The 14,973-nt window shown below is 43.4% G+C and overlaps 1 protein-coding gene across 7 annotated transcripts in view; it reads left to right on the top strand.

Moving 5' to 3' along the window:
• The window catches only part of LOC104855158 (protocadherin gamma-C4), a 171,487-nt gene that overhangs the window by 14,464 nt on the left and 142,050 nt on the right, over positions 1–14,973 (top strand). The window contains exons 1-2 of one of the 7 annotated variants that reach the window (XM_019206029.1): positions 7–25; positions 9,750–10,295. The exons of 2 other annotated variants lie outside the window; for them this stretch is intronic. In XM_019206029.1, the coding sequence (XP_019061574.1) occupies positions 10,134–10,295 (162 nt within the window). In that variant the 5' untranslated portion in view covers positions 7–25; positions 9,750–10,133. Of the gene's footprint in view, positions 1–6; positions 26–269; positions 316–2,621; positions 5,249–9,749; positions 10,296–11,905; positions 12,398–12,479; positions 14,604–14,973 lie in introns of those variants that run through there. 4 more of the 7 variants (XM_010613857.1, XM_010613859.2, XM_010613861.2 and 1 more) reach the window with 4 other exon arrangements.

Below are 14,973 nucleotides of genomic sequence, written 5' to 3'. Positions count from 1 at the left end.
CAGCCTGGGGCTGCGCACGGGCGAGGTGCGCACAGCGCGTGCCTTGGGCGACAAGGACGCTGCCCGCCACCGCCTGCTGGTCGCTGTGCGGGATGGTGGGCAGCCTCCTCTTTCGGCCACCGCCACGCTGCACCTTGTTTTCGCGGACAGCCTGCAGGAGGTGCTGCCGGACCTCAGGGAAGACCCTGTGTCCTCTGACCCCCAGGCCGAGCTGCAGTTCTACCTGGTGGTGGCTTTGGCCTTGATCTCAGTGCTCTTCCTCCTTGCAGTGATTCTGGCAATTGCTCTGCGCCTGCGACACTCCTCCAGCCCAACTTCCTGGAGCTGTTTTCAGCATGGTCTCAGCTCCAAGTCTGGACCCATGGTTCCCTCCAACTACAGTGAGAGGACTTTGCCATATTCCTACAATCTATGCGTTGCTTCCCATTCTGCAAAGACAGAATTTAATTTTCTCAACGTGGCTCCGGAAGTGGATCACCCTCAGGATCTCTTGTGTGATGATCCTTCTATGGTTGCATGCTCCAATAATGAAGATCCCAAACTAGTTTATGACTCTTCTTTTCCTTCTCACGTAAGTGTTTTCAATCCTATTTGAATTTTACATATTGAATTTGCTTCTCAATAATGCAATAGGCCATTTTCCATGGTTCTAATGATTGGGGGGGGCTTATTGGCTTATTGGATAGTTGGAGATTAGCTCCTTGATTGCTCCATCATTTTTAAAATTGCCTGATTGTGAATATTTGGTTTTTACTCTTGTCGTTTCTGTGTGGTTGACAAATATTGTTAGGAAGGATGGTTTGAGGGATGTCAACACTCCTATTAATACCAGTACCCTTCCTTACTTCCTGGTGAGGCTATTTTGTCAAGTAATCATATGTTAACCCTTTATAAGTGTATTGAAGTTAAAATATATGTTCCTTTTCATCAATTCCATTTGTAGTTGTTTTCATTTTTGCTGAAAATATCTTTGTTTAACACAGCCTTCCACTAATGAAGCCCCTTAGCACTTCTCTTATTAAAAGTAATGAAGACTCAAATTTTAGATTAGATCACTAATTTTGGATCCCACAATTCTCTCATAATTTCACTCGAGTATATTCTATAAATTTCTTAACTGCCTTTAGTCATTTAGTTTATGATCTTGCTACTGTTATTGTAATAAGTAATGTAATGAACACTTTTATTTATAAAGCATTTCCTACATCATTTTTAGTATAGATTTCTGAAAATAAGTCAAATCTGTGAGTAGTGTAAGGTTTTTATGCATATTATCAAATTTATTTCAAAAATATGTCATTTTAATGTTGCAATCCCCAGGAATTAGTGAGTCTTTTAAGGATTGTGGAAAAAAATCTGCAGTCCAATCTCTGAAAATCTGAAGATGTAAAATTTCTATATGGTTAGCAAACTTTTATGTCTCCTTAAACTTTAAGTCAACTCTATATGCTAACTGTTAAGTGAGGAATAATCTAAAGAACTAGTGACTCACTGCTTTGTCTCAAAATTTCTCAAATTACTGTACTCAAGGAATCTATGAGGGGACTACAGGTGTAGTCATAGTAGTAATAGTAGAGCTAATATAGTAGCTAATAGTAGAGCACTTCCCTAGCATGCTTAAGGTCCTGAGTTATCCCCAGCATCACACTTTCAATAACAATGCATAAACAACTACTAGACTATTTCCTTTTACTGGATGTTTCTATAATCAAAACTAAAGAAACAAAAATAATGGTAAAATAACATTTGTGGTGGTAAAATAAGGCTACTGGAGGTGTCTAATGTTGTTTAAATCACTGAAATACTATATTTTCTCTACAGTACTTCAGGCTACTGCTTCTGTCTTTTAAACAGTTGTTTATTTAATATCAGAATTGTTTACTCATTGCTTGAGGCTTTGCATTTGCTTTGGTAGTTCATTAAACATTGAAAAACTTTGCTGAGTGCCTATTCCATGAAAGTTGCTGTTCTAAAGATTGAAAGACACATTGTGAACAAAATAGTCACAGGTGTAGCTTGTGGCCTAGAATCTCCTGTCTACAAAATTAATCAGCAGAGGGTTTTTTCCTAAATTCTTGAATCGTTTTTGCCAAGCTCATTTACAGAGAGATAAGACTATCTCTTGAACAACAGGCATTTTGTTGCAAAAGAATTGAAAAATTGCGCCAGGTTCTAAAGAATAAACTTAGGTTAAAAAATTAATTCTTCCTAGGATAGAACTATAGCTGGACTTCCAAGCTAGAAACCCACTACTGTGTTCTTACCCATCATTTTCCCTCACTTTCAAGTTCACTCTTGTTCCTAAGAGAAATAGATTGCCACACACTCAATACATTATACAGAAAATGGACTATGGGGATGAGCAATGAAAAAGCTGAAAGGAGGAAGAAAACGTTCTTTGCCAAAAATCACCATTTTTCTGAGAAAAGAAATAGCTTAATAAAGTTTACAATACAGGAAATTTTGATTCATTCCTGGATTTTTACTGCAAGTTAGACAGCAGTATTTTGAGTTATATTCTATTTGGGAGAAATATGAGTAGGAATGCAAAAGGTGTATAAAAGCCATACTTTAAGAATAAATTGCAATAATAGGTTAGGACTCTGAGCGTCGCTGTTCACCAATCAGGGGGGAAAAGACAACCAGGAATTTCATCCGAACAAGATTTCTGCAGCGCAAAGCTCTGGTTCTGAGGCTTTAGAAAAGCTTCAACCTGGATCTCCTCCAGCATCCCATGGTGAAAGCACATTATTTGGGAACTCAAGGATCGTAAGGCTCCACAGAAGAAGCACCCCAGCTCAGGATATTCCGCGGCAGGAAGGTAATGGCGGCGTCTCTTTATTCACTAGACTACAATGGTCTAATCCGGATCTGCATACTCCTGAGGGCTCTGTGGGAAATCCGGGCTGAACCGATCCGCTACTCGGTACCCGAGGAGCTGGAGAAAGGCTCTGTGGTGGGTAACATCGCCAAGGACCTAAGGCTGGAGCCCCAGAAGCTGGCAGAGCACGGCATCCGCCTCGTCTCAAGAGGTAAGACCCAGCTCTTTGCTCTGAATCCGCGGAGCGGCAGTTTGGTGACGGCAGGCAGGATAGACCGGGAGGAGCTCTGTGACCGAGCTCCACAGTGTGTGGCAAACCTGGAAATTCTCCTAGAGGACAAAGTGAAGATTTTTGAAATAGAAGTAGAAATAATTGATATTAATGACAACTCGCCCACCTTTGGAACAGAGCAGAGGGAAATAAAAGTTGCTGAGAGTGAAATTCCTGGGACAAGATTTCCTCTCCCTGAAGCTTTTGATCCGGATGTAGGGATAAATTCTCTACAGAGTTACCAGCTCAGTTCCAATGGTCACTTCTCCCTGGATGTGCAAAGCGGGGCCGATGGGATTAAGTACCCAGAGCTGGTGCTGGAGCACGCCTTAGATCGCGAGGAAGAGGCAGTGCACCACCTCGTTCTCACCGCCTTGGACGGAGGAGACCCGGTTCGATCTAGCACTGCTAGGATTCACGTAACACTTATAGATACCAATGATAATGTTCCTGTATTTACTCAGCCTGAGTACCACGTAAGTGTTCAGGAGAACTTGCCTATTGGCACTCGGCTACTCACCATAAAAGCCACTGATCCAGATGAAGGAGCCAATGGGGAAGTGGCATATTCTTTCCGGAAAGTAAGAGACAAAATATCCCAGCTATTCCTGTTGAATTCTTTGAGTGGGGACATAACAATAGTGGGGGATCTAGATTATGAAGACTCTGGATTTTATGACATCGATGTGGAAGCCCATGATGGACCTGGTCTCCGAGCCAGAAGTAAGGTTCTGGTGACGGTTCTGGATGTAAATGACAATGCTCCAGAAGTCACAGTCACCTCTCTCATCAGCTCAATCCAGGAAAATTCTTCCCCAGGTACAGTAATTGCACTTTTCAATGTGCATGACAGTGACTCAGGAGAGAATGGCCTTGTCACCTGTTCTGTCCAGGATAATCTGCCGTTCAGACTTGAAAAGACCTATGGAAATTATTATCGGTTATTGATACACAGAACTTTGGACAGGGAAGAAGTCTCAGAGTATAACATTACAGTAACTGCCATAGACCAGGGAACTCCACCACTGTCTACAGAGACTCATATCTCACTGCAGGTGGTGGATATCAATGACAACCCACCTACCTTCACTCACGCCTCCTACTCTGCCTACATTCAGGAGAACAATCCCAGAGGAGCCTCCGTCTTAACCGTCACAGCCCAGGATCCTGACAGTGGTGAAAATGCCCAAGTCACCTACTCCCTGACTGAGGACACCATCCAGGGGTCACCTCTGTCCTCCTATGTCTCCATCAACTCCAATACTGGTGTCCTGTATGCACTGCGTTCCTTTGATTATGAGCAGTTCCGAGACCTGCAGCTATTGGTGACTGCCAGGGACAATGGAAACCCTCCACTCAGTACCAACATGTCACTTAACCTGTTTGTGCTGGACCAGAATGACAACACACCTGAGATCCTGTACCCTGCTCTCCCCACTGATGGCTCCACTGGTGTGGAGCTGGCACCCCGATCTGCAGAGCCTGGTTATCTGGTGACGAAGGTGGTGGCAGTGGACAGAGACTCGGGTCAGAACGCCTGGCTGACCTATCGCCTGCTCAAGGCCAGTGAGCCAGGGCTCTTTTCTGTGGGGCAGCACACAGGTGAGATACGCACAGTGAGAGCTTTGCTGGACCGAGATACCCTCAAGCAGAGCCTCCTAGTGGCTGTACAGGATCACGGCCAGCCACCTCTTTCTGCCACTGTCACACTCACCATAGCGGTAGCTGACAGCATCCCAGATGTCCTGGCTGACCTGGGCAGCATCAGGACCCCTGTTGACCCTGATGAGTCAGATCTCACACTCTACCTGGTGGTGGCTGTGGCTGCTGTCTCTTGTGTTTTCCTGGTATTTGTCATTGTGCTATTGGCACTCAGGCTGCGGCGTTGGCACACTACTCGCCTACTTCAGTCTGCCAGTAGTGGGTTGGTAGGAATGCCCACTTCTCATTTCGTGGGTGTGGATGGGGTGCAGGCTTTTCTGAAGACCTATTCACATGAGGTCTCACTCACTGCGGATTCAAGGAAGAGCCACCTCATCTTCCCACAACCCAACTATGCAGACACCCTCATCAGTCAGGAGAGCTGTGAGAAAAATGAGGCTCTTCTGATACCTCAGGATTTACTTGAAACAAAAGGAGACCCCAGCCTTCTTCAGGTGAGTCATTCAGTCTTTTATACATCTTACAGCAGTGAAATATAGGCATAAGACTTTGTAAATGTCTCCGATTGAATAAGGTATATAAGGTACCAAATAAAGACATCTCCTTATCAATCTTCTGTTGCTTTACAGGAGAGGGGCAATAATAATCAATAACATTTACTACACAAAAATATTTACTATTTGTTTCTCTTTTGGGGTGGTAAGGATTGAACCCAGATTCTTGGACATGCTAGGCAGATACTCTACCACTGAGCTAAAACTCCAGACCTACTTGTTCATTTTCCTTTGTTGTCTTCATTCAGTTATACTTTCAGCAGAGATTTTTAAATTTTATACATCTAAGTTATTCACTTTTAAAAATGCTATTTTCCTATATGCATTATTGAAAGGATAAATTAGACCTGTAAAACAGAAGGCAGTTGTATAAATTCAGATTTTTAGCATTCTTTATCATGATGCTAATGTTGAACTAGGACTGGGCATTTTTTAATTTGCTCCTTTTTACACTCAACTATGCTTTGCTTGAAGTTTTATTTCCTAGAAATGGCATTTTATGTCATAAATAGGCAGTGGCGATTTATGGAAAATATTTAATTTTTAGATATAACTTTAATAGGGATATTTTCTCAGTAGGCTGGCATACTTCAAATATTTTGTTGTTACTTCTCTGAGATATACCAACAATGACTTTGTGTGATTCTTCTGGTTTACTTCTATAATTACCAAACTATTGCCCATTTTATTTCTCTTGTGTTTAAGTAGATTGTAGGATTCACTTTAATAATTTCTAAATTGCTTATCATGGGATCACTATTGAGTTCCACTTTGATTTCTAAGGAAAACATAACTTTGACATCTTTCTTGTTTCCATTGGGCAAGACTTATAAAGGTTGAATAACTTGGATTCTGGACTACTATGATTCATGCTATTTAGTAACTTGGCCTTATCCCTAGCTACTGCCACCTGTACGAATTGGTCTGAGATAGGTCTGTCACTATGTTGCTCTGAAATGACCTGATATAGGATAAAATATTTTGTGTATGAGGGATATGAAACTCTTATTCTTTGTGCTTTCGTATCTGAGTTACTTCAGAATTCATGAATGCCTGTCTACATAAATTTGTATTTCTTGGTCACTGAAAAGTATAGCAAGATTGTAGAATATGGCTTGATCCAATTTACAAGGAGTTGTAGTTTATTCATAGTTTTCTATACATTGGAAGTTGTGCAGTAACAATAAATGGAAATGAGATAGAAGGCAGTTAGCTGACTTGGGTCAAGGAAACAAAAAATAGCTAATGAGTATTGAGATGACTCATCTGAGCAGAGATTATTTAAAATACTAAGGTATTGAAATATGATTTGATTTGTTGTTGTTGTTGCTTGTTTGTTTTTTGGTACTGGGGATCGAACTCAAGACCTTGCAATTGTGAGGCAGGCACAGCACCACTGAGCTAAATCCCTGGCCCCTTGAAATATAATTTGGCAATACTCAATTGTCCTAAAACTAGTCAAACATATTCAGATTCTGGCATTAAGAATGTATTCTGTTCCCAGGGGCCAGGGATCTGGCTCAGTGGTTCCGCGGCCTGCCTCTCAAGTGCAAGAGCCTGAGTTCAATCCCTGGCACACACACACACAAAAGAATATATTCTATTCCCTTCTTTAATATGAGAAAATGAAAAAATAGAAATAAAGTCTTTGTAGATGGGGGAGTTGGAGAGGTTGAAGGTAGGTCAAGGGAATTGGGAAAAAATAAAAACCAAGTCAGATTATGTAAAGGTGCAAACTTCCAATGATGAATGTCATTATATTGTATACCTTAAATGTACCAATAAATTAATTTTTAAAAAGAATATATTCTGTAATCAGAGAAGTATATATTTTAATGCCTAAAAGAGCAGCAGATAACTTATAACCTATTATCTCATGGAAAAATATGTTTCTGTTCAAATGACACTGAATTTCTTTTAGCAAATATTTCTGATTAAACAGATTATTACATATCCATATAGTGTTTACTTCAGGCTATTACAAATAAATGAGAAACTTTCTATGTGCTGATTTGGAATTATCTTCAAGATATAATGAGTCCCTACTACATATATATATGACATATATGTGTGTATTTACATATATGTGATATATTTAAAATCAAAGTACATATATAAAATCAAAGTTCATGATATAGTGTGTGTTTACATTTGCCTCACAAAGAGATAACATTTGTAAAAATTTTCCATGCTATACAAAACGTATCTGGGAAAATACACAAGATGGGTAAATTTTTCTTGGAGGAAGTGTGCCACACAATTCAGAGATGCTAGTAAGAACCTGTGGCACATATACTTTTTGATTTTGGAACAATAGCAATACTTTACTTATTTAAAAGCAAATAAATATTCTTTATAAATGCAAAAAAGAAAAACCTCAGATGTTTACAAGCCGTGCAGTTTCCCAACAAAACCTCTAGGCGTCGCTATAGGTCAAAAGAAGGGAGACCGCAACCGAGACGCGTTTGGGAGACTCTGAGGGTAACTTCCTGCTTCAACTGACCACGCAGAAGGGACCTGTACGAATTCGGATGCAGAAAATAAAATCAGGAAAAGTAACCCAACCTGGGAGTCAGCCATCCGCAGAGGGCTTATTCCTCCTATCCACAAAGGAGCCGCAGCAGAGGGAGGCAGAGGATGAGGCCAAGAGCGGAGAGGAGCACCCGGGCGCCGTGGCTGCAGGTACTGTTGCCCTTCCTGCTGTCTTTGTTCTGCCGGGCTCTCCCGGACCAGATCCGCTATTCGATTCCAGAGGAGCTGGCCAAGAACTCGGTGGTAGGAAACCTCGCCAAAGACCTGGGGCTCCCTATGCAAGACTTGCCTGCCCGGAAGCTGAGGGTTAGTGCAGAGAAGGAATTCTTCACTGTAAACCCAGAGAGCGGGGACTTACTTGTGGGTGACAGAATAGACCGAGAGCAGATTTGCGGGAAACAGCTTCTGTGTATTGTAGATTTCGATACTGTCGCTGAAAATCCATTGAATATTTTCCACGTAGCAGTAATTGTTCAGGATATAAATGACAACACTCCGCTGTTCAAACAAAGTAAGATTGATTTAAAAATCGGAGAATCCACTAAGCCAGGTAAAACATTTCCTCTAGATCCAGCCCTGGACTCAGATGCTGGTCTTAATTCACTGCAAAGATACCATCTTAACGACAATGAGTACTTTGATCTCTCAGAGAAACAGACTCCAAATGGACATAAATATCCTGAGTTGATTCTAAAACATTATCTGGACAGAGAAGAGCACAGTTTTCATCAGTTGGTCCTAACAGCTGTGGATGGGGGGGACCCACCTCGAAGCAGCACTACCCAAATCCAAATTCAAGTCACTGATGCCAATGATAACCCTCCAGTGTTCAGCCAGGATATGTACAAGATCACGTTGCCAGAGGTGGTGCCCCCAGGCTTCTCAGTGCTTCAAGTGAGAGCCACTGACCAGGACGAGGGCATCAACGCGGAGATCACCTACTCCTTCCACAATGTGGACGAACAAGTGGAACAATTCTTCAACTTAGATAAAAGAACAGGAGAAATCACAACAAAGAATAATTTGGATTTTGAAATTGCTAACAGTTACACGCTGAATATAGAAGCAAAAGATCCTGGCGATCTTGCGTCCCATTGCAGTATCCAAGTCGAAATTCTTGATGAGAATGATTGCGCACCTGAAGTGATTATGACTTCAGTATTTACTCCACTACCAGAAGATTCACCCGCGGGGACAGTGATTGCCTTGATTAAAACAAGAGATAGAGACTCTGGAGAAAATGGGGAAGTTTACTGCCACATCTTGGAAAATACAGGGTTTAAGTTGAAATCTTCCTCAAAGAACTATTACAAGCTAGTAACAGACAGGGCTCTAGACCGAGAGAAGACCTCTGAATATAACATCACCATCACAGCCACTGACAAGGGCAAACCACCCCTCTCCTCCAGCATCAGCATCATCCTGCACATCTCTGATGTCAACGACAATACACCCGTTTTCCACCAGGCCTCCTACGTGGTCCATGTGGCTGAGAACAACCCTCCTGGTGTCTCCATCGCGCAAGTCAGTGCCTGGGACCCTGACTCGGGACCCAACGGCCAGGTCTCCTACTCCATCGTGGCCAGCGACCTGGAGCCTAGAGCACTGCTGTCCTACGTGTCCGTGAGCCCGCAGAGCGGGGTGGTGTTCGCGCAGCGCGCCTTCGACCACGAGCAGCTGCGCGCCTTCGAGCTGACGCTGCAGGCCCGCGACCAGGGCTCGCCCGCGCTCAGCGCCAACGTGATTCCCCATATATTATTTCTAGCTTTGTTTCCTCAAACTTCTACTAGTCTAAGGTCAGCAGAGCCCTCCTAAGAGTCAGACCCACATATATCTGTTACATATAAGATCTGCCATCAGATTCCAAAATCTGACACTTGTGACCCCTCCTCTTATGCGCACGGGCGAGGTGCGCACAGCGCGTGCCTTGGGCGACAAGGACGCTGCCCGCCACCGCCTGCTGGTCGCTGTGCGGGATGGTGGGCAGCCTCCTCTTTCGGCCACCGCCACGCTGCACCTTGTTTTCGCGGACAGCCTGCAGGAGGTGCTGCCGGACCTCAGGGAAGACCCTGTGTCCTCTGACCCCCAGGCGGAGCTGCAGTTCTACCTGGTGGTGGCTTTGGCCTTGATCTCGGTGCTCTTCCTCCTTGCAGTGATTCTGGCAATTGCTCTGCGCCTGCGACACTCCTCCAGCCCAACTTCCTGGAGCTGTTTTCAGCATGGTCTCAGCTCCAAGTCTGGACCTGGGATTCACCCCAATTACAGTGAGGGAACATTGCCCTATTCCTACAAAATGTGCGTTGCCTCACAAGCGGCTAAAACGGAGTTCAATTTTCTCAACGTGACTCCGGAAAGGCCTCCTGCTCAGGATCTCCTCTGTGAAGATGCTTCTTGGGCTGCAAGTACAAACCGTGGAGACACTGGGGTGCTCTTTCGCTCTGATACTGTGTTAAAGGTGAGTTTTAATTTAATTCATTTATTTTCACTTGATGTTTCAAAGATCCTTAACAAATCATGTAAGTGGAGCAGGAGGTTCCATTACATTTTTATTGTCTTGTGAGTTAGTCTTGGACATTAATTATTTTAATCTTCTATAACCAAATCTGAAATACAGGCTATCTGAAGGTTGAGCTTTATTTGTCCATAATTACACTGATACTTCTTTTACCACCTCATCTATACATTCTTCCTGTCTTAAGATTTTGTCCCTATTGGGACTTTAAGTGCTTTGGTTCGCCCTCAGGGTCATCCCTAAATTTTAGTTTTCCTTCCTTTGACATTTATAGTGCTTGAGGGTAAAGAAAGTCCTCATATTAGTTTGTGGAAATGAGGGTGGGGGCATTTTATCCAGTGCCATGATGTGTCAAAAAGAGAACTTGGGAAGGACATTACTTACAGTATTCCACTGACTTGAAGATCAACACCTGACATGTCTTGCGTATTTTGGGATCCTGTATCTGTTTTTAAAGGATGGGCAGTTGTGAAGCCTGAGGTGTTAGCTATGAAGAGTGCATTTTAATAAATCTGAGAAATCATTCTATCTCATGCATATTAATAACTTTCTCTTGAGAAAAGTTGCAAATCAATAAAAATTTACAACCTATATTGATGCCATTTTTCTACAAAATGTTTACTTTAAAACATTTTTTAATTTTAAAATTATATAAAATATAATTATTTTAAAACTTTTCTTCTCAAAGCGTCATTAGGTTAAAATACTTTTTCTCATCTAATGGATTCTTTTCTGAAATGTCAATTTTTCAGCCATGAGGTTTTTTATTATTATGTAAATATCATAACTTTAAATATCTGTCTCAGCAACAACAAAACATTACTCACTGCTGCTTTGTAAATGCCTAAGCTTACTTTTCTGCACAGATCATAAACTTCCTGTCCCCCACCATCAATATATGGATTGTCACCAACAGCTGTCACTGTAAAAGGTCAAACTACAGGTATTTGAATATGGTAATAGGAAAATATAAATAATGCACAGTTAACTCAAAATCTCAGTCTAAGATAGTGTCATATTCTTAGATGGAAAAATCTGGAAACTTCCTCAAAGATCTCACAAGTAACAAAAACGTATTTTTCTGCATATGACAGCTAAAATAATTTGTATAAGTCAGTAAACCTTTTTTCAAAGGTATACACAGAGCTCTGCTTTGTTGTCTTGTGTTCCTGTATATAAATGCAGCTTCCATACATACCATAAAAAGATAAAATCTTGAAACCATCGGTGGTAAGAATTTCAGCGTCCTGGTTAAACAAACATAATATGGAAAAAAGGTAAATAAAGACATAGGCTCAATGGCACATAAAATAAAATTTTTCTAAGGAAGTAAAGAATCAAATAATTATATTGATCTCAGGGTTTTGTGGAGGTCTTTCATTATTTCAGAATTAAATCCTAAGAATAGGCAACGTCATAACATAACATATTAAAGATAGGGCAAAATATTGGAAATAAAAATATAACGAGGTTACAGGAAATAAAAATTGGATCGGTGTAGTAACTGGTTAGGGCGCTGAGCGTCGCTGTTCACCAAAGTGGAAAAGAAGCCGTCGCCGGCGCGACCGACTCTGCTGCTTCCTTGCCTAACACCGGCCAGATAGGCTCCCGGAGAAAGCTGCCCACCTCAGTTCCGCCAGGGAATTTGCTCCCCTCTGCTTTAGAGAAATAAGGAAGCTGCAGGCTAAACCGGGGCTAAGAGAAAACTGAGGGAAGAGGAGGCAATGGCGGGGCCACTGAGGCTCTGGGGCTGCGGAGACTGGCTCCTGTTCTTCACGCTCCTGGGGACGCTGTGCGAGCCAGGAAACGGCCAGATCCGCTACTCGGTGCGCGAGGAGCTGGACAAAGGCTCGTTCGTGGGCAACATCTCCAAGGAGCTGGGGCTGGAGCCCCTGGAGCTGGCGGAGCGCGGAGTCCGCATCGTCTCCCGAGGTAGGACGCAGCTTTTCTCTCTGAACCCGCGCAGCGGCAGCTTGGTCACCGCGGGCCGGATAGACCGGGAGGAGCTGTGCGCCCAGAGCGCGCGGTGCCTGGTGAGTTTAAACATATTAGTTGAGAATAAAATGAAAATTTATGGAGTAGAAGTGGAAGTGCGCGCCCAGCGCGCGGTGCCTGGTGAGTTTAAACATATTAGTTGAGAATAAAATGAAAATTTATGGAGTAGAAGTGGAAATAATGGATATTAATGATAACTCCCCGCGATTCCGAGATGAGGAGTTAAAAGTAAAAATTAATGAAAACGCGGCTGTGGGAACGCGGTTAGTGCTTCCCTTCGCTCGAGATGCGGATGTAGGTGTGAACTCCCTTCAGAGCTACCAGCTCAGCCCCAATCTGCATTTCTTTCTGGAGGTGAAGAGTGGATCTGATGGGCAAAAGTACCCCGAGCTGGTGTTGGAAAGGGCCCTGGACCGCGAGAAAGAGGCTACTCATGATCTCCTCCTCACGGCCGTAGACGGTGGAGACCCAGTTCTGTCTAGCACCACGCATATTCGCGTGACGGTCCTCGACGCAAATGACAACGCGCCCCTGTTCACTCAATCTGAATACAGAGTGAGTGTCCCGGAAGACGTACCTGTGGGCACTCGGCTACTCACGCTAACCGCCACGGATGCAGATGAGGGAATAAACGGGAAAGTGTCCTACTTTTTTCGCAATGAAGAAGACAAAATTTCCAAGACTTTCCAACTTGATTCCAACCTTGGGGAAATCTCAACTATGCAACTGCTGGACTATGAAGAATCGAGATTCTACCTCATGGAAGTGGTAGCTCAGGATGGAGGTGCTCTTCTTGCCAGTGCTAAGGTGCGGGTCACAGTACAAGACGTGAATGATAATGCTCCAGAAATGATACTCACCTCTCTCAGCAGCTCTGTTTCTGAAGACTGTCTTCCTGGAACTATAATTGCACTCTTTAGTGTACACGACAGTGATTCTGGAAAGAATGGTGAGACTTTATGTTCTATCCCCAAGAACTTGCCTTTCACGTTGGAAAAGTCAGTTGATAATTACTACCACTTATTAACAACCAGAGCTCTGGACAGAGAAGAGACTTCAGATTATAACATCACAGTAACTGTCACTGACAGTGGAACCCCACCCCTGTCTACGGAAAGCCATATCTCCCTGAAAGTAGCAGACATCAACGACAACCCTCCTGCATTCCCTCAGGCTTCCTACTCCGCCTCCATCCCAGAAAACAACCCCAGAGGTGTCTCCATCTTCTGTGTGACTGCCTATGACCCAGACAGTGGAGACAATGCTGAAATCACTTACTCTCTGGCTGAATATACACTTGAGGGGGCACCTCTAAGCACCTATGTCTCCATTAACTCTGGCACTGGTGTTCTCTATGCTCTTCAGTCCTTTGACTATGAGCATTTGAGAGACCTGCAGCTACTGGTGATAGCCAGGGACAGTGGGAACCCTCCACTGAGCACCAATGTGTCACTCAACTTGTTTGTGCTGGATCAGAATGACAACATCCCCGAGATACTGTACCCTACCCTTCCTACTGATGGTTCCACTGGAGTAGAACTGACGCCCCGGTCTGCAGAGCCTGGACACTTGGTGACAAAAGTGGTGGCAGTGGACCGAGACTCAGGTCAGAATGCCTGGCTGTCCTATCGCTTGCTCAAGGCCAGTGAGCCAGGGCTGTTTTCAGTAGGGCTGCACACGGGTGAGGTGCGCACAGCAAGGGCCCTGCTGGACAAAGACACACTCAAGCAGAGCCTTGTGGTGGCTGTGCAGGATCACGGCCAGCCTCCTCTCTCAGCCACTGTCACTCTCACTGTGGCTGTGGCAGACAGCATTCCAGATGTCCTGGCTGACTTGGGCAGCATCAGGACCCCTGTTGACCCTGATGATTCAGACCTCACGCTCTACCTGGTGGTGGCAGTGGCTGCTGTCTCCTGTATCTTCCTGGCCTTTGTTATTGTGCTGCTGGTGCTCAAGTTGCGGAGCTGGCACTTGTCACGTCTGCTTCAGGCTTCCGGAGGCAGGTTAGCCAGCATGTCTACCTCCCACTTTGTGGGCGTGGACGGGGTGCAGGCTTTCCTGCAGACCTATTCCCATGAAGTCTCACTCACCGCTGACTCTCGGAAAAGCCACCTGATCTTCCCCCAGCCCAACTATGCAGACATGCTCATTAGTGAAGAAAGCTGTGAGAAAAGTGAGCCTGTCCTGATATCTGATAAGATAAATGCAAACAAAGAAGAACCAAGCGTTGTTCAGGTTAGTTTTCTCTTTCAGTAAGAATGACTGGGGAACTTTCTTTTCTCAATCATTTTTCTGCCACACTTTAAATCAATTAATTATATAGAAAATTATAATTTTCTCTATTGAAATTAGCTTGGTTGTGGTGATAGTTTATGCTTTTTAACTTGTGTTTTCAGACCTTATTTTGGGCTTAACATATTTTTTCAATCTGTGGGTGTTTTAGAAAATCTGATAACAATAGTCTTAAATAAAACACATACCTTAAACATGATAAACACAATAATTTTATTCAACTATTTTAATTTGGAAGCTATTCTGTTAATAGAAGAGTCATTCTATTAGTTCAAATGGTTAGATGCATTGTTCATTTTTGTATATGTATTCGCCTAGACACCATTAGTGAATA

This window comes from Fukomys damarensis, unplaced genomic scaffold (genome assembly GCF_012274545.1).
Source record: "Fukomys damarensis isolate Sample0158 unplaced genomic scaffold, DMR_v1.0_HiC HiC_scaffold_3, whole genome shotgun sequence".
In the NCBI taxonomy this organism is placed as follows: domain Eukaryota; kingdom Metazoa; phylum Chordata; class Mammalia; order Rodentia; family Bathyergidae; genus Fukomys; species Fukomys damarensis.
Note: the sequence above shows the minus strand (reverse complement) of the source record. Positions and strands in the feature narration are given on the sequence as shown.